Source organism: Syzygium oleosum, unplaced genomic scaffold (assembly GCF_021117445.2).
Source record: "Syzygium oleosum isolate NSW1041296 unplaced genomic scaffold, Sole_v2.1 Sole_v2.37, whole genome shotgun sequence".
NCBI classification, from domain to species: domain Eukaryota; kingdom Viridiplantae; phylum Streptophyta; class Magnoliopsida; order Myrtales; family Myrtaceae; genus Syzygium; species Syzygium oleosum.
This window is the reverse complement of record NW_026607521.1, coordinates 728,475-749,928: the sequence shown is the minus strand read 5'-3', so window position 1 is coordinate 749,928 and position 21,454 is coordinate 728,475. Positions and strand designations below refer to the sequence as shown.

General features: G+C 39.8%; 4 protein-coding genes across 5 annotated transcripts; 3 read left to right on the top strand and 1 right to left on the bottom strand.

Annotated features, from left to right (window-relative positions):
* Positions 1-445: 445 nt before the first annotated feature.
* On the top strand, positions 446-4,232 carry LOC115688542 (uncharacterized). Of its 2 annotated transcripts, XM_030614372.2 has the most exons (4): positions 446-584; positions 2,015-2,618; positions 3,407-3,562; positions 3,706-4,232. In XM_030614372.2, exons 2-4 carry the CDS (start codon positions 2,064-2,066, stop codon positions 4,045-4,047), a joined length of 1,053 nt encoding a protein of 350 aa, XP_030470232.1. In that variant the 5' UTR covers positions 446-584; positions 2,015-2,063; the 3' UTR covers positions 4,048-4,232. The 2 variants fall into 2 exon arrangements, with proteins under 2 accessions (XP_030470232.1, XP_030470233.1); XM_030614373.2 differs by lacking the exon at positions 446-584 and having other exon boundaries at positions 621-2,618.
* A 1,918-nt stretch (positions 4,233-6,150) lies between these two features.
* On the bottom strand, positions 6,151-10,325 carry LOC115688544 (protein FAR1-RELATED SEQUENCE 5). Its single transcript, XM_056305278.1, has 4 exons — positions 10,223-10,325; positions 8,777-9,201; positions 6,835-7,051; positions 6,151-6,642 (listed from the first exon to the last, which is right to left on the bottom strand). Coding segments are annotated over exons 1-3 (630 nt in total). The 5' UTR covers positions 10,224-10,325; the 3' UTR covers positions 6,151-6,642; positions 6,835-6,847.
* Positions 10,326-14,646: 4,321 nt separating this feature from the next.
* On the top strand, positions 14,647-16,910 carry LOC115688624 (NAD(P)H-quinone oxidoreductase subunit T, chloroplastic). The gene is made up of 2 exons (XM_030614513.2): positions 14,647-15,031; positions 16,397-16,910. The coding sequence occupies exons 1-2, from the start codon at positions 14,694-14,696 to the stop codon at positions 16,818-16,820; spliced, it is 762 nt and encodes a 253-aa protein (XP_030470373.1). The 5' UTR covers positions 14,647-14,693; the 3' UTR covers positions 16,821-16,910.
* A 1,010-nt stretch (positions 16,911-17,920) lies between these two features.
* LOC115688581 (40S ribosomal protein S15a-1) lies at positions 17,921-19,515 on the top strand. Its single transcript, XM_030614431.2, has 4 exons — positions 17,921-18,037; positions 18,553-18,709; positions 18,793-18,953; positions 19,273-19,515. The coding sequence occupies exons 2-4, from the start codon at positions 18,577-18,579 to the stop codon at positions 19,369-19,371; spliced, it is 393 nt and encodes a 130-aa protein (XP_030470291.1). The 5' UTR covers positions 17,921-18,037; positions 18,553-18,576; the 3' UTR covers positions 19,372-19,515.
* Positions 19,516-21,454: the final 1,939 nt, after the last annotated feature.

The following is a 21,454-nucleotide window of genomic DNA, read 5'->3' as shown; positions in this document are numbered from 1 at the left end:
CTTTTAAAAGTATAAATTTTAAAGACCGTGCAATTTATCAACAAAAAATTCAGTTATGAGTTCTAATATTTTTTTAAATATAGTTATCGATTTGGTTATGAATTGTGATATTTCTAAACTACAATTGTGAATAAATTTATGGTATTATAGCTTACTCGCAATAATGTGAAGTGAAAATAAGGGTGCCTTTGTTTCGCGAAGAATGAGCGAATTGAAAAATATTTTCCAAAAAATGATCACTTATATCATTTAGAAAAATAAATAAATAGAAAATTTTTCGTCACCTACGAAAATAGTTAGACATATATTATTATTGATGATGAAAATTTTTTCTTTAACTAATTTTTCTAAACGATATAAGTAATTATTTTTCAAGAAATATTTTCTAAATCACTTATTTTTCGCGAAACGAACCCACAAAAAAAAAAGGGAAAAATTTTCCAAATTGGGAGACTAGTAAGGGTTTTTGGCAACTCCTCCTTCCGGAGGGGAAAGAAAGGGTGGTTTTTGCTTGAATTCGGACCGCACGCCTAAACTCGAAGAGATACACCGAACTCTCGACCGCCGCTTTCTCTCCAGCGAAGGTTCTCTCTCTCTCTCTCTCTGTCTCTCCCGTCCACGGTAATTCGTTTTTAGTTGAATGAAAACCTGCTGACAAGAGCGTTATTCGATCTTTTGAGGCCATTTTGCCTCGGTTTTTGAAGGGTTGAGCTGAGAACTGTGGGGTCAAAATTACCAAACAATCTTTCGATATAGGACTAACGTAATGTATACATGGTCTGCCTCTGCTTTAGAATCGTGGGTAGCTGTTGGTTTTTGAATTTGTTTGTCAGAGAGATTAGTTTACTCATGTATCCATCTTGAACTGTCGTAGTTTCTGCTACAGACGAGGAAAAGATTCGATTTTTTTTCAGCTGGAAATAAAGAGTTGATTATGTGCAAGTGTTCTGCAACTTGAGTTTTGCCGTGCGAAATCTAGGCAAACCGAACAACCTCCGTATAGTCTGTAGTTCCTCCAATTATCTGGGATGCTCATGGTATAGGAGAAAATAGAGGAAATAACAGGGTCAAATGGCTTTTTCCCCTGGGTGTTTCGAGAAATTGCTCGGAAAAGCTCTATCTTTTTACTGATGGTTGAAAAGTCTGTGATTTAAACCTGTGTGCAGTCCCGGACTTGTCACTAGAACCAAGATACAGTTATAGCACTTCTTGGTATTCTCATTTTGACATCTATCAAACTAAAGTAAATCGTGCAATGGAGATGAATGGATATTTTTTAGTGTACTTGCAGTTTTCTTTTTGTTCTTTCTTTATCATTTTAAACTCCTAATTCATCATAATTGTGTTCTGTGGCCATGTTGGTTTCCCTGTTTCTGGTTTATGTGTCTTTTGTGTTACATAAATTGCCGTGTAGCTCTGTTTGTTTTCTCCTCCTATTTGGCTGGATCAAAATGCAGTCTTCTGCTCGGTTGATACAGCCACAGTGTTGCATTGTTCAATCTTTTTTAACTTGCTGACTGGTAGCTCTTCAATTTAGTGTTGCTTTACTTCATGCATCTTATCAAATTAGGTGCTTTGATTTTGTCTGTACATCTTTCCATGGAGTATTAACCATGCCCCGGAGTTTCACTTGTAGAGTGAATAGTAATGCTTTTGTTTTCTGGTTTTTCATTTTTAGTTCTTCCTATGGGATTCAACCATTCCCTACATGTTACGTCTGTCTTCCAACAATTTGGTCCTCACAGTGGGTGTCTACTGTTCATAGCTATCACTTTAGTAAAAGTTAATTTTGTTGCAACATACGGACTATATGCTGGGCTATTAAAAGCCAGTACTTCATTCTCTCTTTCTAGGTTCTTGTATGTGTGGGTGGCTGCTATTGTTGGTGCCTTTTTCTTTGCATCAGCATAAATACACGCTGACTTACTTTGGTTAGCTGCACGCTTGAAGTATCCTTCTGCCTCTGCACTCCCACCCTGTTCTTTGCTTAACTTTTTCTTCCTATTTATATCAGTTTGTCAATTAAGAGGATTTGAAACTGAGCGAAGAATAGACCTGCAAACATGAAGAAAATGATAGCCCTTGGTTTCGAGGGGTCAGCCAACAAGATTGGCATTGGGGTGGTCACTCTTGATGGTGATATTTTGTCTAATCCACGTCATACCTACATCACACCTCCTGGACAAGGCTTTCTTCCACGAGAAACCGCTCAGCACCATTTCCAGCATATACTTCCTTTGGTCAAAGAAGCTCTAAAAACTGCACAAGTGACTCCTGATGACATTGACTGTCTATGTTACACAAAGGGTCCAGGCATGGGAGCCCCTCTGCAAGTTTCTGCTATTGTCATTAGGATGCTTTCACAGCTGTGGAAGAAACCGATTGTCGCTGTTAATCATTGTGTGGCACATATTGAAATGGGCAGGATTGTGACTGGTGCTAATGATCCCGTTGTGTTGTATGTAAGTGGTGGAAATACACAGGTAATTGCCTACAGTGAGGGAAGGTATCGTATTTTTGGAGAGACTATTGATATTGCTGTTGGAAACTGCTTGGATAGATTTGCTAGAGTCTTGACACTGTCCAACGATCCTAGCCCTGGATACAACATTGAGCAGGTATGTCACCAGGAGTGCACTCGAAGGTCTCTAGTTTGTGCATTCTACTTTAAGTTGGACTTTTGGCGTTTTGCTGTGCTTAAGTTATTTCGTTAATTTTAGGATTTAGTCAATTATTGTGTCAGGTATTCGGTATTTTGGTGTTCACTATGCATATGATAATCTGTTAGAAATGCTATATTTACACTAATAATAGACTTAGTCCTTGCACCTCATGCTAGTATTATATAGCTATAGAATTTATGGCCTGGAATGCTGTGTGTCCCATACCAGTATTTTGCAGAGAGAATTTTTTGCTAGAGTGTGGGCTTTAGAAAAGATAGAACCAGAAATGAGTGTGAGAAGGTATTGATGTTATGATGGGAATGTAGGTTAAAAATGGTGCGAAATATCTTACAAAATGTGTATGGAAGCTTTGACAAAGATCTCAAGTATTTGGATCTCATTTGAAGACTTGATGTTGAATGGAATGGGATAGTATACACTGATCCTCATAGAGGGCTGCAACTGGTAGAGAAAGGGTGTTGCCATTATATCATTTTGGTGGGTATTATTTGTGTACTAGGGTTCGTAATTTTCTATGCATCATTTCCATTATTGAGTTAGGACCCCGCTCTATTCGCCCTATATTGTGGATACGTTGATTATCTCGATTTGCCTTCTCTATAATGGGCGTAGTTTACTGTTGTTATTCTTGTGCCGTTGCTTTCTTACCGAACCCTTTCATATCATGAGAATGGAAGTACTTTCTTCCTCCTATTGACTGATATCCGTCTAATCTCTACCAGCTTGCCAAGAAGGGAGAAAAATTCATTGATCTTCCTTATGTTGTCAAAGGGATGGATGTATCTTTCAGCGGAATCTTAAGCTTTATCGAAGCTACTGCTGAAGAAAAGCTTAAAAATAACGAGTGCACCCCTGCCGATTTGTGCTACTCTCTACAGGTGAATTGGACTTGCATCCATCTTTAAAAATTAGCAGTTTTTACTAGCTTAACTTCAGCTCTGGAGTGTCAGACCTTTATACCTTTGTTCCGACAAAATATTTGAGTGGCGGTTAAAGTTTTGGTTGATGCTTTATGCTGCAGGAAACACTATATGCAATGCTCGTGGAAATCACAGAACGGGCAATGGCACATTGCGACATAAAAGACGTTTTGATTGTTGGCGGCGTGGGTTGCAACAAGCGGTTGCAAGAGATGATGAGAGTTATGTGCTCAGAGCGAGGTGGCAAATTGTATGCGACCGACGATAGGTACTGCATCGACAACGGTGCCATGATTGCATACACCGGACTCCTCGCTTATGCTCACGGGACATCGACGCCATTAGAGGAGTCGACTTTCACCCAAAGGTTCCGTACGGACGAGGTGCACGCGATCTGGAGGGAGAAAGAGGAGTCGAAGAAAGCGAATGGTACTGAAGAGTAGATGAAATTCCTGGATTAGTTTTACACAGCCGTATTTAGCAGAAGAAGACTAAAACTAGGATTCCTATTCAATGCAACAGCCTTAATTACAGAAAGAAATGCTGTGCATTTATGCAGGATGTTTACTTCAGCTTGTTGCACTTGCTTGATAAACAATTATTCATCTCGACTGGTGTTTACTCCAAATTGTAGTCACTTCTTTTTCCCCTTGGAACATATCGAACTATAACGTGCTTCTTGACTATTAATGACATTGTCATCGAGTCTTGGAGGAGTCAAAATAACTATCTGCCATTTGGGAGGTAATAGCTCCACAAACACTACCTATGCAACTAATGAAATTTGATAATCGCAATATGGCGTTACACTAGAACATTGAAACAAGTGTTATTAATCAGTTTACCGTAGCAATTATCGAAGAATCTAAAGTAACACCGAAGCCCCGTGTGACCAAAACCTTCGGTAGCCCACCTTGAAAATACGGCATAAGAAGTGCCTAAAGTTTTATACGGCACTCAGTTAAACTATCATTAAAGTGCCTCCGGCACCAAATTTCGGCCAAAAATATTAAGTGACTTTTACAATAAAATGTATAATATGAAATGACATTCTTATTTTAAGAATGAGTCCAACGTGGATTATGACGTGGTTGGACTCTCCATAAACGACGCGAGCCAATTTTAAATATTATTCGTTATTCTCGTTTCAGTCAAGCCATGAATCCGAGTTCGAGGATGTCGTGATAGATGAAGATGGTGGATGAGTTGCAGCTTCAATGGTCAGAAATGGTGATGTTCAGAGACTCTATCGCCTCCCCTTTTCTGAGAAAAAACCGTGCTCTCCCTCCAGTCGGTGAACGTCGGAACCTTGGCCAAATGAAAAGAGTTCTTTCTTCCACCGCAATTCAGATTTTTCTCCATGGAGTTCAATTAATTTTAAATATGACTTCCATTCTTTCCTGATTTGTCTTCTATTTTCTGTTTCGTTTTGTTCTGTTTTTTTTCCGCTCTCTTGCTGTCTGCCGAATTCCATTTTGCAAGGAAGCTCCGGTTGAACCGCCATCGCCATGGCTGCAGATGTGGAAAAGGACTAGCAGCATGTTTATGGAGAGAGACAAACTGATTCCTTTCTCATACTAAAGAATTCCAGAGGAAAAAGTGTTTAGAGGGGGAAGCTTTTTAAGAATGCTTGTATTGCTCAAATATTTTGGATAAATCCAAATGAGGGGAGGGCATGAGCCCCTCTTATTATAACCTTAGAATTACAATCCGATCTGACGCTAGAAATCAATGGGAAGCCTTTAGAATATAATCCTATCTTTTGTAATATAGTTTTTAAGAATTAATAAGTTACAATAATAAAATTATCACCTTCTAACGTAACATGATGTAATGCTCTTACTTTTCATCCATTGATTTCATGCTTCCGCAACATGCCTCGTGCTGGCAATCAGATAAACTACCTCTTTCAATGTTTCATACTGTAACATCATCCCTCATTTTTGTAGGGAGATTTGAGTTTCCTATTGATGAAATTCAGGTGGTGATCTTGTTATAAGATAGGTTCAAGGAAATTATCGGATTATGAAGATAATAATATTGGAGATTTATTCATTAAAAAATTGTGGGGTTTTGATATTGTATTATTAAAATAATGGTAGGTACACACGGCAGTTGGAAAAGCTTGATATTTCTAGAGCCCATAAAATATAGTTTGATCCACTCAAAATGGTCCGAATGGGTAATAAGACTTTCAGTTTATCCATTTTCGTGCACTTTTACGGTAAAAATCAGTAGAATATATGAAGAATATTGTGAAAAAATATTAGCACTTAGAGGACATGTAAGCAGAAAATAAGGCCAAAAACAGACCTGGCACGTCAAAATACCTTAGGAACTGGTCGAAAAACCCCAACAACCATTCTGAAAACAGTCGAACCGGTTTTGGAATTTTTGTGATACAAAAAACAATTAAGGCTGTACCGATGTCGGTTTTTGGTGATTTTAGCCCTAACAAAATCCTTATGAAAATGTCAATTTGAAACAATATATTGATTGGCGATTCCTCCGTTTACAAGTATGCAGTCTGATTGATAGCCCAACTAAAATAAATTCCATCATATGCAATAATTTAACATCCACATTTTCAATATAGATCCATATAGAAGTATTCAATAACTAATCTTAGAAAAAAGGGGATCTTTTTTAAATAATTTAACTACAGCTTCAACTCATTATATTTTTCCCCTCGGAACACATCCAACTACAATGCCCCTTGACCATTGATCACATGGTCATCAAGTCTAGAAGAGTCAAAATGACCCGGCTCCCGTCCGCTCCAATCGCCGCATTTCCATGATCAAAAGCACAACATGACTGCTCCAACACTAGATATAGCGTGTAGTATAACCACTGCCGATGGTCGCGCAATCTTCCAATGATCAATATACTCGTACTTCCAGGCTAATCGATCATCTCTTGCTAATTGCTTGGCAATCATTAACAATCAACCCTCTTGTCGAAGCCCTTGGATTGCTCATGTAACAACATATATGCACAACTCGTGCCGCTCTCCTGCTGCCATCTTCTGGATTCATCTGCACTTATTGAAAAGAGGAAAAGAGAGGAGATGAGAAGACATCGATTTTGTTTTCCTAACAGCAGCGCCATCACACATCCTGAAAAAACTAAAAGGATATAAAGACCAATGCAACTGAGGAGACGGCAAAAAGCAAGAACAGAGAGTGCACGAGGAAATGGAGAACCTGGAACAATGTATGAGAATATACCTATACGCCGAGGCTAACTTCTCCTCATAAGGCCCGGGTCCACAGGTTCGTATTTTCTAATATTGTTCACCACGGACTGAACTTTCTTCGAGAGCTGATCGTTGTGCTCCTCAACGATTTTCACAAATGCAGTTAGCTGCTCTTGATATGCTGCACACAACCTTTTCTTGTTTCGCAGCTCGGCCGTTAATTCCTGGATTTTCTTGTCCTTTTCGTCCTACATTAACAAAAGAAAATACAGAGGACGATAGTTTGATTAATTATACACAAGCCACAGACACTGCATACCTCAAATTTAAGCTACAATCATTCAGATGAGTCGCAGCCATTTTAAACAAGCACACCAACCACCACCACCGCCAGTTCAAAAGTCAGTTGAATTGATATGATTTAGACACAGGGACTTGGGGCGGAAAAGTAACTGAACAGCTCATCTTTACATAAAAAATTCAAGTCACAGAAACTTGATTGGCTATTGGTATTTTTGCTCACTTATAAGTTCCTCCTCTGGTCTATTCACCGATTGCTTGTCTCTGTGGACCCAAAAGAAAATTCACTTTACTAAAAAGCAGTATCCACCTTTCCATCAGAGGGGTTGCTATTAAATTCTATGAAGCACAAAGCATTGCCCCTAAGAATTACGACATATTCAATTCAAGGATAAAATACAAAATAATCATATCCCTGTTTTTCACAATCAGTAATTGCCTAAGAAAGCAATAGAACATACTAAAATGCTTAATTCTTCAAAACATGCTCCTGAAAACTTTCTTGGCAAGATTCAATTATTCTTCAGTTGCGCTGCCCTGCTGAGAGCCAGCATCACTCAGATAAGGAGTCAGAGATAAGAAAGACAAGAAAGATAGTGAAGACAGCATGATTCGATCAAATTGAACAGAGGGTATGTCAATGTAACTGAATAATTGTCCAATTTTGCGTGACATAAAAGCCAGTCCATTCCATTGTCAAGGAAAGGAATATGAGAAAGAAACAGAGGACGAGACGAACATCATAATTGAAGGCCATATCATCCCCATGAGAGTTCTAAGAAATCTTTTGCTATTCACCACAGAACGAAGTTAGAAAAGGTTGCGCAAATTTGAGCAATACAAAGAAGCAATTAATATAACTGATTGTCCTGCCTCATCATGTCCATTGCAGGGACAAATCTAGAGTTAGGCTTGGCAGGCCAAGTTCTTGACAAAATTTTAAGTATGGTTTGGACTAGCTACAGCTTAGCTTCTGACCTTTACTGCAACTTTATGTGAGTAATAATAATATCGAATGCCTCGGATCTTTAGAAAGAGACATAAATACTAGTATCTGAAGTTACATACAACCTATCTATTATGTCAAACATTACAAAACTGCGAGTTGGGAGGTAAAAGCCCCCCACAAACACTCCCTAATACAAATAATGAAATTTGATATTCACAATATGGTTTTACACTAGAACACAAAAATAAATATTATTGATCAGTTTACCATAACACTATACTAGCAGTTACTCAAAGAATCTAAAAGTAACACCCAAAAGACATATAGAGCCATATCTTTTGATGCAGCTGGCTCTAACCGTAAGTGGAGATACCAAAAGCACGATTATAAATCTTTTGCCTTAACTGTACTATCTGATGGCCATGCATTAGACAACAGGAAGCTGTAGAGAGGCAAAAGTCATGTGTTTGCTTCTCAATTATAAGACCACGCTTTTAACTTACAAAGCCCACTTTTAAGTTGCACTGGGAAAGCTCTTGAAAGATGCTTTCCTCATACCAACTTTTAACGATTATATACAATATCTTATAGTAAGAGGAATTAATGAAATATGCAAGTCCATCCTTATTCTTCCAATAAGAAATAGAGAGATTGAGAACACTTGGAGAATCAAGGTATCATGCAACAGATCAGTCGTGAAGTAAGTAGGATAGGGGAAACTGACCATTGTTTGACGAGCTTCGCGTGGGGAGATGACGAGCGGATGGTTATGTTCCTTTACGAATTTTGTGATTACCCATTTTCCAGATCTATTGACCTTTACATGAATCATAGCCTTGCAACCTTCCCTAGTGCTCGCTCTTGGCTTCCTAACTGGTCCAAATTTACCTCTAATACTAACACAGTAACCCTCCTTATTGCATCCAAGCCGACGAGCTAGAATCTTGCCATCTCTTTCAGAACGGCGGCAAGACATCACACGCATCACGAATCCCACTCTTCGAGCATACTCGTCGTAAAAGATCTTGGCGGCGTCTTCGGAGTCAAATTCCATACCCTCACATGGTTCCACTATAGGATCTCCTTCGCAATCTACCAATTCCACTCCGCCAGAATTCTCAGTTGCTCCAGCTTCATCTTCTAGATCCACTGTCATGAAATATTTTTTAGATTTTCCATAAGCAATAAGTTTAACACCTCAAAATCGCACAAACCTACTCATAAAGGATAGATCATAAGTTCAGAACAAGAAACCTAATAAGCAAAAAAAAGTGATATTCATGTCGGTCCTGATGATATCCAATGCTGAGGTCTGAGAAACCACACTAGCGGTAGTGAAGAAACGAATGCATTTCAAAAATCGCCAAATGCGACATGATGAGAAACCAAGGATTACAGCCACATTGAATGTCCTAAGGCCTGCAAGAACAACAGGACCTCCTATATAATGTACAGGGAATATGGAAATTACCAGAGAGAACATGACATCCCATAAAATACCATACTTTTTTTGCTTACATAGAAAACTAGACTTTAAATTATCACGGAACAGTGTGAAAAGGAATTATAAGCCAACCCCAATTAGATAGAACGAGACTCAGTTGAGTTGATTTTGAATATGCAAAAACAGTCCAAAAGATCATCCAAACCAAAACACTAGACTTTAAATGATCAAATCTTTGCCCCGGGACTGCGCATACGGGGATCACCCAACAGAGAAAGAAACCGACAACATCTTCATCTCCGAAACTTCAGCTACCACATAGCTCACATTGATCTCTTTCTCTATAGCTTCTAACACAGAGCTTCTATGTCTGCATGAGAAAACTTCAACTAGCATAAACCCATTTCCTCCTAATTGCTACACGACATTCAAGCACAACAAGAAAGAGCCAAGCAAACACATTTCACGTTTACTCCGCAACCGAATCAAAGCGACAAAAAGCGGCATCAAACGCATCAAATTCAACAACCCACATGACCCCCGAACACGACAAACAGATTGAAAGAAAAAAAAAAAGCTCGGATCTTTAAGCTGAAATCCGATGATTAGGTGCTGGAGCGAAGGTCCGATTTCGACCGATACGAATGATTTGGCAAAGAAAATGGCAGATTAATCGATGGGTCGGAAACGAACACGACCGAATGACAATCGAAGGGAATCGCTTACTTGGGTTCGAATTTGGCTGCGGTTTGATTGATCTCTTCGTGTGACTTTGGGCGGTACGATGAGTAGAACACCAGTCTCGGAAACGTGGAGGAGAGAGAGAGAGAGAGAGACAGAGCTGCGAGCTCTTCCACCATAAGCAGCAGTTGCTGCTTAACGCGCGGCACTTCTTGGGCCGGGCCAGTCGCCCGTCACCTGGTGGGCCATGTCGGCCCACGTTCCATGCCCGGGCCTGGTTTTCCTTTTCCATTTTCTTTTTTGTTTAGTTTAAAAATTCCTATATTTTTCTCCTGATCTCTCTGTTTTAATTCAATTTCTCAGAAATTCTTTGTCTATTTCATTTACTCTTGTAATTTATGGCAATGTGGCGGTGGATTCATGTTAGAGTTGTCTCATTGAAATGTACAAATTAATGAAATGAAAAGGCTCGTAATCACTTAAGTTTACGCATCTGCCACGCCACTCTAATAACATCAGGAGAAATTGTCTTTTCTCCTCTTTTAATTTTTGCATTTACTGTACTTCTAATTATCGAGACTTTACATTGAAATACCCAAGGCCGAGCTTAAATATAATTATTCTCCATCTGACAATCAATGTGATGAGAATCTTTAAACGGGATTAATCTAATTAAGGCCATAATCATCGAAGGTTAAACAACAAAGCACATCATTGTGTGACTATTTTTTGATACTTTTCATTTCCTTAATAGAACCACGATGTGTGAACAATCCTCCAGTCCAGATGCCTTAATAGGAGCACATCGTTTGTGCATGCTTGTGTTATTCTCTCTCTCTCCGAATTATTTTTTCTACTTGGTTTTTCCCCTCTAGACTCCAATTATTCACGCCACCTTGGGGGATGCTAAAGCCCTAGTTTAGTTATAAGACGCCATTCTCACAAGCCATGTTACGAATAAACAAGGTCCGTGTAAAAAAAGAAGGTCGACTATAAAATTATAGCGAAAGAATTGAGAAAATGTAGTAGATAAACGGATTATATGTACGGATCGTATAAAAAACGGGACCTTAATTAGACTTGTAGCGCTGTCGAAATTGAGGCGTACGTGCTTCCTGAAAGTCAGTTTTTGGAGAGTTGTGACTTTTCAAGCGATACTTATAATGAATTAGAAGAGGGCCAAAACACTTTTCGAAAAATATATTATTGAAAAATTATCGGACTCCTCCAATAAGGCATCTAGCACTTAGGTCGCCGGGGCTTGCCAACAAAAGCAGGCACAATTAGTGAAATATGGTTACTCCATCGATCGCACACATCATCAATATATTCAAGACTCTTAAATTCGCCGGACCATGTCAAGCGTTGCGAGAAGAAAAGGTGGAAGTCCCATTTTTTCTTATAGCATGACATGGGAAATTCCAACATCTCGTGAAAAAGACACTGATTTGCCATTTATATCACCTTCTTCGCAACACTTTATTAAATTACGGACACTTGAAAAAATATACTTGTATAAATGATGTTGAAGGAACAAATCTCGTTCTTCATCAACATTAATCAATTGCGCACAGTTCGAAATATAGCGAAATTCGCTTGTCCTTTCGAATGAGAATTAAGTTGATGATTCATGGGTTTTGCAAGAAATTTTGAAAGCTGGGGGTTTAGGAAGAACCCTAAAAAAAACGGAGAAATCTGAGACACCCAACAAAGGGTCAAACCCATGCATGTTAATAATGAGGAACAACCACCCCCAAGAATCTCTCTGCAACGATGCACAGTCCCTGCATGACCAGTCAAAGCGACTTTGCATGCCACCACATGATTATATTGTTCTTCTGCAGTCCGTAACATTTGTACTGGTCTCCACCTTAAAGCAACACCATCCCAGGACTACCCTCTTATACAACCCAATGGGACAGGAGAAGAAGAAGCAGCAGAGCGTAGGAGGAAAGAAGCTATGGAAGGAAACAGTTTCAAGTGGCTCGGTCGTGCCACGGGAGTGGGCTCCAAGCGGTGGAGATCATCCCACGAGGCCAATCTCCGGCTCCTCTGGCTGACCTTCGCCGCTGGGTGCCCATCCCGCGGGACGATCAGGGAATGGCCACTCAGAATTCACCCTAAAGTCACGAGATGGCAAGGTGGTTGGGCTCTGTTTAGATGGTTTCTAGAAACTAGTGATGATTAGAATTATGTTTAGATTATACACAGACGGGGATTTCCTTTTTCTTTGACGTCTGTACTTTTTACCGAAGCATGTTCTGTACACTTTGTTCCACTCTCCGCCTTAAAGCAACACTTGAATTTGTTCTTGATCCTCATCTGGATTGCGATCCGTTTCGCTGAAGTAGAGCATAGCTAGCCAGATTTTCAGGTTCCTGCGATCTATTCACATTGCGAACTTCGCTCTGTCATGTCAATGGTGCAATAGATGCAGAAGATGCTTTCTCATGATAACACGGAGCTTGCGTCTATTCAAATGAACAAAGGTAGGATAGTTTAGGACGATCTAAATGAGGTTTCTCGGCGAAATTCTGTCGAATCTTTGGCAGTCGTCTAGGAAGATTGGTTTTCTTTTTCGGTCGTGTGAGGAAGATTGGTTTTGCTTGAATCTTTGATGTTCTTGTCCATGCTACTCTGCTGTGTTTCTTCCAGGTTTAGGTGAACTATTTGGCAGAAACATGAATAGCAGGGGGGTGTCCACTTGTACGTGAAGAAGGTGCGCTGCTTATGGATCCGACTTTTCCAGAGTGCTTGACATGTAGGAACTGCATTTCCAACACGATGTGCAGTCCAGTCTTTCCGCTCTGACGCTGAGATGAAATTTGATGTAAAGATGTTCTGTATTGGCCTTTCTAGGACTAGTGATCCGAGTGATCCGAGTGTGGACTCTGCATTTCAACTAAAAAATGCTTGCCCTTTATTCTGAAGTGATTGAATGTTATTCTGAAGAATGTCCACACCAGATTGGTAGTGTACTTACATCTTTCCTATGAATGCATAATCGTCGAAATTTTATCCTGTCTGCTTTCCATAGGCGGCGTCAAGATCCGACCATGCAGACACAGGTTGATACCATTAATCAGGACATGTGCAAACTCCTTTGCTGTAGAGTTTTCCATCAGAGATGGGTCGTGCAAGATTGGGTTTTTCTTCTTCTTCCCATGGTAAACTCCTTTGATGTTATCAGATGGATAAGAAGAAAATTCCAACTTCAAGGGGTTAGCCGAGTTAGTAAGGCGATCGTAAGCTTGCACTCTGAAACTCGATGGATTGCGACAATTGGCATAGGTAGGGTTCTTGGAATCGCCTTGTTCGCAAAGCTGAGTACGATCTCCAAATCATTTGTTCAAGATTGTAGCTTTTCAAGAGAAGTTTAAAATCCATATGAACATTTCTTGGACAGGATGGGTGTCTGGCGATGGTGAGGGAACAAAGATGCAGGTTTCAATTGCTAGGAGATGCATTGTATTGCTGCTATGTTGGCACAAATAGGGCTAGTGTCAAATGTCGGCTCATTTAACAAACTTACCACAAACCTTTGATGGTTCCATAAAATCCTCTTCATCAACTTCTCACATCACCTCCACTTTGTATCATTGTTCTCTTCATATTTCTGGAACACTAGAATTAAATAGACAGATATGTTAGTTCGATTAGAAATGAAAGTTATATTTAAGTTATCAAGCTTGTACAGAAATAAGAATAATGATAACTGAGCGCAATGATAACTGAGCGCACACATAATGCATGGACAAAGTCTAGTTTAACATAATCAATAAGTTGAAAATGAATTAAAAATAACAAAAATAAAATTATATTAATAATTTAAGAAGTGCAAGATCAGGAGTTTTTCCCCAAGCAAGGCACTACTCAAACTTATTTACCTCTTGACCAAAAAAAAAAAAACTTATTTACCTAAGTAGGTACTTAAAATCTTATATTCCTATCCGAGGTACATTCTAAATCTTCCTTTTGTTACAATAATCTGTATTATTAAAAAAAATAATGAAATCTCCGTGTTCCATAACCAATTATAGTCTCTAAGCCAACAGTCAATTTGGTTGAGCAGAATTTATTTATTTGGATTGAATTTTACTATTTACTTTTGATTCAATTTGATCTTGCAGCTCGCGCATTCAACTATTTTTTTTAATTTCGAAACTCTTGAAACTTTCACGGTAGTCGACGTTGACACGTAAATTCACTTATAATTATCTCATAAAGGATTCAAAGAATGTGCAATTGATTTATATAAGTTGGTATTCATGTTATGGTCAAATTAAAAAGCCAAAATTGTGGAATTCGTGATTAGAAAGAAATGGGAGTCACGTGAGTAGGAATGTAAGTCACGTGACGAGGAAGCGGTCTCCTCCAAGGTTCAACCTCAGCCACACGATCGAACCACAACCTCGTCCTCTCGACTTCCGTTAAAAAACGGAAAAACCAGAAACGCAAGCTCGCTTTTCTTCTTCTTCTCCTTCTCCTTCTCCTTCTCCTCCTCCTTCTGCGCGCCATGGCTTCAACAGCTTCACCTCCTCAGGCCTCGTTCTCTCTCTTCGCGGGGCGAAGAAGGAGCACCGCCAGCACACGTATTGCACGGGGCGCGCGCGTTCCGGGACGCCGCCGTCTGCGGGTTTTCGCGGCGCAGGGCCCCCGAGAGCGGCAGCAACCGCCGCCGGGGGTGGACACGAGGATCCACTGGGAAAACGAGGACGAAGGATGGATCGGCGGCGACAGCTCGGGGTCGAAGGAGGGTGAGAAGCAGTTGGGTGCGGAGGAGGAGAAGCAGAGGAATCTGCTAGGGGAGAAGTTCGCCGATTTGCTCAACGAGTCCTCGGATTCCCACTACCAGTGAGCATCATCAGTCTGATGATAATCGCTCCTCCTCGCTTTTCTCTTCTTCATTTCTTGTTTTTTTTGCTCTTTGTGTTTGTGGTTCTGCTTTGTTTGTCCTACGGTCATTTGATTAGCGAAAGTGAGAATTGTGGGTTTGAGCTGCACGTATTGGCTCAAGCAGAGACACTGGCCGCACGGTGATGTGGAACGAACCGAAGCGTTGCAGCGGCGTAGGTAGAATCTTCGGTTAACTCGAAATGTAGGAACTTTACATGAAATTTCACGAAGTAGTTACTGAAATTGCACTGAGCATCCAGTCCTGGGTTGGTCATTGACAGTGGAGGTCAGTTCTGTGTTGAACTTGAAAGTTGAACAGTTGATGAAATCCATAGTGAACAGAGGGGAGAGATTGGTTGTGACTTTTGGAATTGGCTAGAATGATGTCTGGCAACCCACTAGGCTGTCCAGGCTCGGGCGAGCTTGGGAGAGGTTTTTTAGGTTCGGTAAGGACCGGCTCGGCTATGCTTGTCCATCGATTAGGTCTACAGGAAGTATGCGAATACCGTGGAAATGCAGTCTCTTTTTCTCTGTCTTGTGAATCAATTGAATGAGTTGTTTCGAGAAAACAATCACTTGAATAAGTACATTTAAGCTGGTGCTGGGAATAGAATGAAGGCAATGGAAGAAATTTACTGTGTGATCCATTGGGTTTCATGAGCAGACAACACTGAATCTGAAAAAGAAGTCCTCCTTTTGGTCTGAGGGACCATGATCTCAGGGAGTTACCGAACCTGCGGCTAGTGCTCTTTATGCCTGCGCTGGTCTTTCTTATTATTCTTATCTATGGAGAAAGGAAACCCGATTAAAGATTGACTGCAATCCCAAGTTTTGGTTGTTCAATGCCATGGGGACCTTGAAGCTCTTATGTAGCAACACAGTATCAAAAAGAGTTCTCACTTGAAGAGGATTGACCGAAGTAGGCATCTTTGGCTTCTCTCGGTTCTTTTATGATGCATCGAGTAAATGATGGCGATGATTGTTGCACGAAATAAGGAAATCTATGACTATGAGAAAGCGAATTCAGGCGGGTTGTTCGGAGAAATGTGATTAAGGTCGGTTGACTATTGCAATATGAAGTGAGGAGTTGCAATTTGCATTACTGGGGACATATATCACTCATTGCAAAGTTTAGCTTCGCTTGTCACTCTAATTGCTGATAGTGAGTCCACCATATTTGTAGCTCTATTGATAGATGAGAACATGTTGAATCTGTTTTTACTTGTTCGGTCGAGGTTAAGGTTATGAGAAGACCGGATCGTAATCGATCGCTCCAACTCAGGCAATCCACTTTACCAATGCTCTCTTGTTTTTGCGCCACAGGTTCCTAGGAATTTCAGCCAGTGCTGATCTGGAAGAAATCAAAGCTGCTTACAGGAGGCTATCGAAAGAGTACCATCCGGACACGACTTCCCTTCCATTAAAAACTGCATCGGTCAAGTTCTTGAAATTGAGGGAAGTTTACGATGTGCTGAGCAACGACGAGAGCCGGAGATTCTATGACTGGACGCTCGCGCAGGAGGCCGCGAGCCGACAAGCGGAGAAAATGAGGATGAGGCTAGAGGATCCTTACGAGCAGGATTTACAGAACTACAAACCCGTGCCGGATATGGTCGACCGGCTTGGCGGGAGGAACCTGGATTTGAGTGACCAGGCCATGTCTGCTCTCACATTCGATGTGTTTATCATCATCTTTGCAATATGCAGCATCATTTATGTTGTATACTTTAAGGAACCGTATTATTAGGTGGTTCTTGAAAAGTTTTATGTACATTACAGCAACTCTCGCTATTTTGATCATTCTATAAATAGCATGACCGAACTCCTCTCAATCAAATTTTCCTTTCTTTTTCTCATCTTCCATACTCGTATCTTTTGAGCTTACCTTTTTTTAACTCTCAGCCACAACTTCGTTTGAATTCTCGAGAGATTTTGAAACAGATAAGCGCTGAGGAGGGGTCGATCGGTTGATCGGGATGAACAAATGCCGCCTTTTGAGTGCCCGAGCGATCACGAGGGACCGCCCGGAGGGTATGCGCTACCGCCCCTCGCCTCGACCGGTGAGCCTTCAATAAGGTTGGAAAGAGGGGTGGTGCGTTGAGTGAGCATTGCCGACCAAATGGTGGCAATCGGGGCTTTAAATAATAATATTAAAATATTATTTAAAATTGTTTACGTTCACATCAGCGGCCACGCCACGTAAGACGACCAATGTCCACGTCAACGATTTCCGACCAAAACTGGTCAAATGGACTCAATTAGCAAAACGTAAAAATATTTATAATTCAATTGGCAAAATTAAAAAGGTTTAGAACTAAATTGGTAAAAATGTAATAGGTTTAAGACTTTTTGGACAATTTTTTCGTTTATAGCCGTGAATTTGCAATCCGCTCTAATTGTAATGATTGATGAGAAGCCTCTAGAATACAATCCAATCTCTTGTTATATGGTTTATTAAAATTAATAATTTACAATAATTAAATTGTCATCATCCAACAAGACCCAATATAATGCTCTTACTTTCCGCTCATAGATTTCGTGCTTGGGCTAGCAATCGATAACTAACCCTTTCAATATCACAATTCCTAACGTCTTGGAATATTTTGTAATTCAAAAAGTCTAATATTCTTGCAATACACAAAATTTGACACTTAGATTTAACCATAATTTTTCATAATAGGAGAGGTAGTGGGTTTTTTTTTTGTGTCAAAATATCGATCAATTAAATTAAAAATTCGTACTTTCGAATTTTGGTGGGCCAATTTGTTTCGTTGGTGACCTTTTGAATTTCTCGAACTGGGAAACCAACTTATAAGGTCAAAAATGAGAACCTACACAAAGATCGAAGGGCAATACGGTCATTTAGCAATCCTCAGACAATATAAAAGCACTAGGGTTTCGCCCTCTTCTCCACCTCGACAGAACCTTCACCGTCTAGCTTCTGCGCCGCCGTCTCGATCTCAGGTGCGACGCTGTACCAAGATACGTGCTTACATGTTCTGTTTCTTGTTCTTGTTGCCGTATGCTTCGTGCACTGATCTCGTTAGCACTGGTTAAGCGCTGCTCTGCTGTTTTAGATCTTTGTTGTTTTTGTTTCACGGAACTTGCTTGAGCATTTTGCTTTAGAGTGTACTGCTTGAAGTGGTGGATTCAAGCCTTGATTCTTAGAGGGTCTTTGGTGGGTGTGCGGAGATTCGAAATCGTATCGTGTGTTTGCTCTCGCGCTGTGATCTTGTTTGGGTGTTTTGTGCATACCCAGATGATGACAGAGAGGCCAGAGTTGTATCAGGCACCTTTGGTATCCATGATTTTGATATCTGGATCCGTGTATAGTCTCCCTGTATCATGTGACTCGACCCAAATGACCCACCCATGACGTCCGGTTGCTTAATGTTTCGTTTCTTTTTTGCCTCTGTGAGGTTGTCTCGAGAATGCCTGTCCTCGTTATGCTTATGATGGCGAGTTTCTCTGTGTTGCAGGCTGCAGTGTGTTGATTGTTTACGATGGTGAGGGTCAGTGTTTTGAATGATGCTCTTAAGAGTATGTATAATGCCGAAAAGAGTGGAAAGAGGCAGGTCATGATCAGACCGTCATCGAAAGTGATCATCAAGTTTCTTTTGGTGATGCAGAAGCATGGTATGCTCTTATCAATCACTTTTGATACTTGATACTTGTATGGTTGGCACTTATTGTTGTACTACCTTTTGGGCCATTGCTAGGTTACATCGGAGAGTTTGAATATGTCGATGACCACAGGGCTGGCAAAATTGTGGTTGAACTCAATGGCAGGCTAAACAAGTGTGGAGTTATCAGTCCCCGTTTTGATATCGGCGTCAAGGAGATTGAAGGCTGGACCGCAAGGCTGCTTCCCTCAAGACAGGTTTGTTGCAAAAGCTTCACCTGTTGTTGTTGTTCGCGAAGCTGTCTACAATCATAAGTTACTTTACTGCGAAGCGGTCTTTCACCTGTTGTTGTTCGCCTTGATAGGTTTATTATATTTCATATGGCATTCTGAGCTTAGACTTGCAGTCGTAAAATTGTCTACCATGCTTTCCACATTCATATAGTCTTACGCTAGTGATTTTGTTGACTGAACTTTTGAGAGTAGATCTGATGCTTTTAGCTTAACATGACTAAACTTTTGCAGCCCATCGGTTTCCTTCCTTGTCTAACGTCGATTGGTTCTCTGAAATTTGCAGTTTGGTTATATTGTGTTAACAACTTCAGCTGGCATCATGGATCATGAAGAGGCTAGGAGAAAGAATGTTGGTGGAAAAGTACTTGGCTTCTTTTACTAGGCGGAGTTAGTTTTGCCAATGAATCCCTGATATTTCAGTTTGTGAGGATTTTGTTATGTATTTTTGAAATGGTTTACCTTAGGGATTTACCCTATTGGGCAAAATTTTCATTTTTTGTTTAATGGAGCTTTTGATATTTCTTTCCGCTTCTCTAGTGCTATATCTGCAGTTAAAAGAGATTCAGGCTTGCCTTTTAATTGGTGGATATTCTGATGATTTCTGATGAGATGGTGATTTGTTTGGCTTTAGCTGGAAGTGTGGATTATCAGTCGTACGTGTGAAGTGTTAGTAGCCCTGGAAATCTTCAATCCCCTCTCTTAGTTTGGAGTAGTCTTTACTGTCCGGAGCACCTATGACTTGAGGCATTTCCATGTAGTTCTACGAATTTCAGCTGATTGACAACTGTTCATTGAAGTGAGAGCAAAATCCTTGGTGGTCCTTGGACACGGGTTAAGGTTCATGTGTGTGATGATGGTTTTGGCGATTGGTTATATTTGCCTACTATTATTGGGATATCTAGATGATTTGAAGTGTTTGATGTTGGTGGTGCAATGGCTGGTCGTATGCATTGTTGAACTATATTGCCATCTTGTTTCTATTTGTGTATTTCTGTTTTGCGCGGGAACAGTTGAATATTTGGGGGTGAGATTGTTACAGGAAAAACGGCGCCTCTCGAGCATAAATTTGTTCTGATTTTGTTCCCTCCTTCCAGTTTGTCCTGAATTTTTGTTTGCCTTTGAACTTTTAGCTGGAATTACTTTTACTGGAGAGGGACTGAAAGGGGTTTTATGCTAGAATTATGGGTCAATTCTTGTTGACCAGGAATTTTCCATTAAAGGGGTTGATGAGGTTGATTTGCCTGCTTCATTGCACTGTGAAAAATTTGAAGTTAACAGAGGATTTCTATGACGTTGTGTTGAGATTTATTCTTTAGTGAACGCCGCCTCCCGCAAAGGTGAGAATCGGCACATGTGCGTGTTCTTGTGCTGCATCCTCCTCCTTTTGAAGTGATCTCGCGGCTTCTTGTATGTCTAGTTTATGAAAAAGAATCGTGATTTCAAAGTAACAGCCATTCTCTGACCCAAAAAAAAGAAGAAAGTAAGAGCCAAACTTTTGCTTCGTGAAAACACTTATCTAGCCTCTTTCTTTTGGTCGGCGTGTGTTTGGTTTAACTTGAAACGTGAAAAAGAGGAAAAAAAAGTTTATTTCGCTTGTTCTCAATTTTATAAAGGGAAAATGACACCAACGGTCTATAAATTTGGCTCGATGTGTAATATGATTCTCGAACTGTAGTTTAATGAGTAATATAGTTTTTGAATTTTTAATTTATTTAATGTGATTCATGAATTATTGGTACATGTTCAATTTGTTATCTTTTCATTAATTCAGATTGAAGAACGATATTGAATATTTTCATGTAGTTTAAAGACTAAATTAAACATGCACTAAAAGTCCATGGATCATATATGAACAAATTGAATGTTTGGGAATCATATTGTACATTGGGCTAAAGTCCAAGGATTATATTGAACAAATTAAAAGTTTAGGGATTACATTGCATATTGGCCCAAAATTTAGGGACCATTTGTGTCATTATCACTTTTAGAAATTCAAGTAAAGACCAGTGTTAAAGTTCTTATTGGTTGTTTGGATGCATATCGGTGCCATTTGGATACATTTATTTTTGTTTTCATTTATAAACAATAAAATCATTTGACTTGTTTTCAAATTATTTAAACGTCTCGTTATTGAAAGCAATGATTGGTTTAATGCCTAATAATAAGTTTTTATTCGACATCATTTTGATTAAATAACGTTTATTACATTTCACTGGTCATCATGCCTTTATAATAACTAATGGCTTTTCCACATTTGCAGTTATTATTTTTAAGGTCTGAAGTAACTTTGAAACTAGCAACAATTTATGTAGCATGTTTTTCCATAACAAAGTAAATTGCAATATATTGGAGAAAGTAATTAACTTTCTCAAGAAGTTGGTTGAGTGCCAAAATACCGGATTTGTATACGGTAGATCTCATTCTATTGTATTTCACTCAAGGTAACCTTAATGGCACATTCGCCA

What these genes read in the sequence shown, in the direction of transcription:
- LOC115688542 (XM_030614372.2), top strand. Translation starts at nt 2,064, where the DNA reads ATGAAGAAAATGATAGCCCTTGGTTTCGAGGGGTCAGCCAACAAGATT. An exon ending in CTGGATACAACATTGAGCAG is followed by an intron (nt 2,619 to 3,406) that starts GTATGTCACCAG and finishes AATCTCTACCAG; the next exon opens with CTTGCCAAGAAGGGAGAAAA. An exon ending in ATTTGTGCTACTCTCTACAG is followed by an intron (nt 3,563 to 3,705) that starts GTGAATTGGACT and finishes TTTATGCTGCAG; the next exon opens with GAAACACTATATGCAATGCT.
- LOC115688544 (XM_056305278.1), bottom strand. An exon ending in GCGAAGCTCGTCAAACAATG is followed by an intron (nt 7,052 to 8,776) that starts GTCAGTTTCCCC and finishes TTGTTAATGTAG; the next exon opens with GACGAAAAGGACAAGAAAAT.
- LOC115688624 (XM_030614513.2), top strand. Translation starts at nt 14,694, where the DNA reads ATGGCTTCAACAGCTTCACCTCCTCAGGCCTCGTTCTCTCTCTTCGCG. An exon ending in TCCTCGGATTCCCACTACCA is followed by an intron (nt 15,032 to 16,396) that starts GTGAGCATCATC and finishes TTTGCGCCACAG; the next exon opens with GTTCCTAGGAATTTCAGCCA.
- LOC115688581 (XM_030614431.2), top strand. Translation starts at nt 18,577, where the DNA reads ATGGTGAGGGTCAGTGTTTTGAATGATGCTCTTAAGAGTATGTATAAT. An exon ending in TTTGGTGATGCAGAAGCATG is followed by an intron (nt 18,710 to 18,792) that starts GTATGCTCTTAT and finishes GGCCATTGCTAG; the next exon opens with GTTACATCGGAGAGTTTGAA. An exon ending in GGCTGCTTCCCTCAAGACAG is followed by an intron (nt 18,954 to 19,272) that starts GTTTGTTGCAAA and finishes TGAAATTTGCAG; the next exon opens with TTTGGTTATATTGTGTTAAC.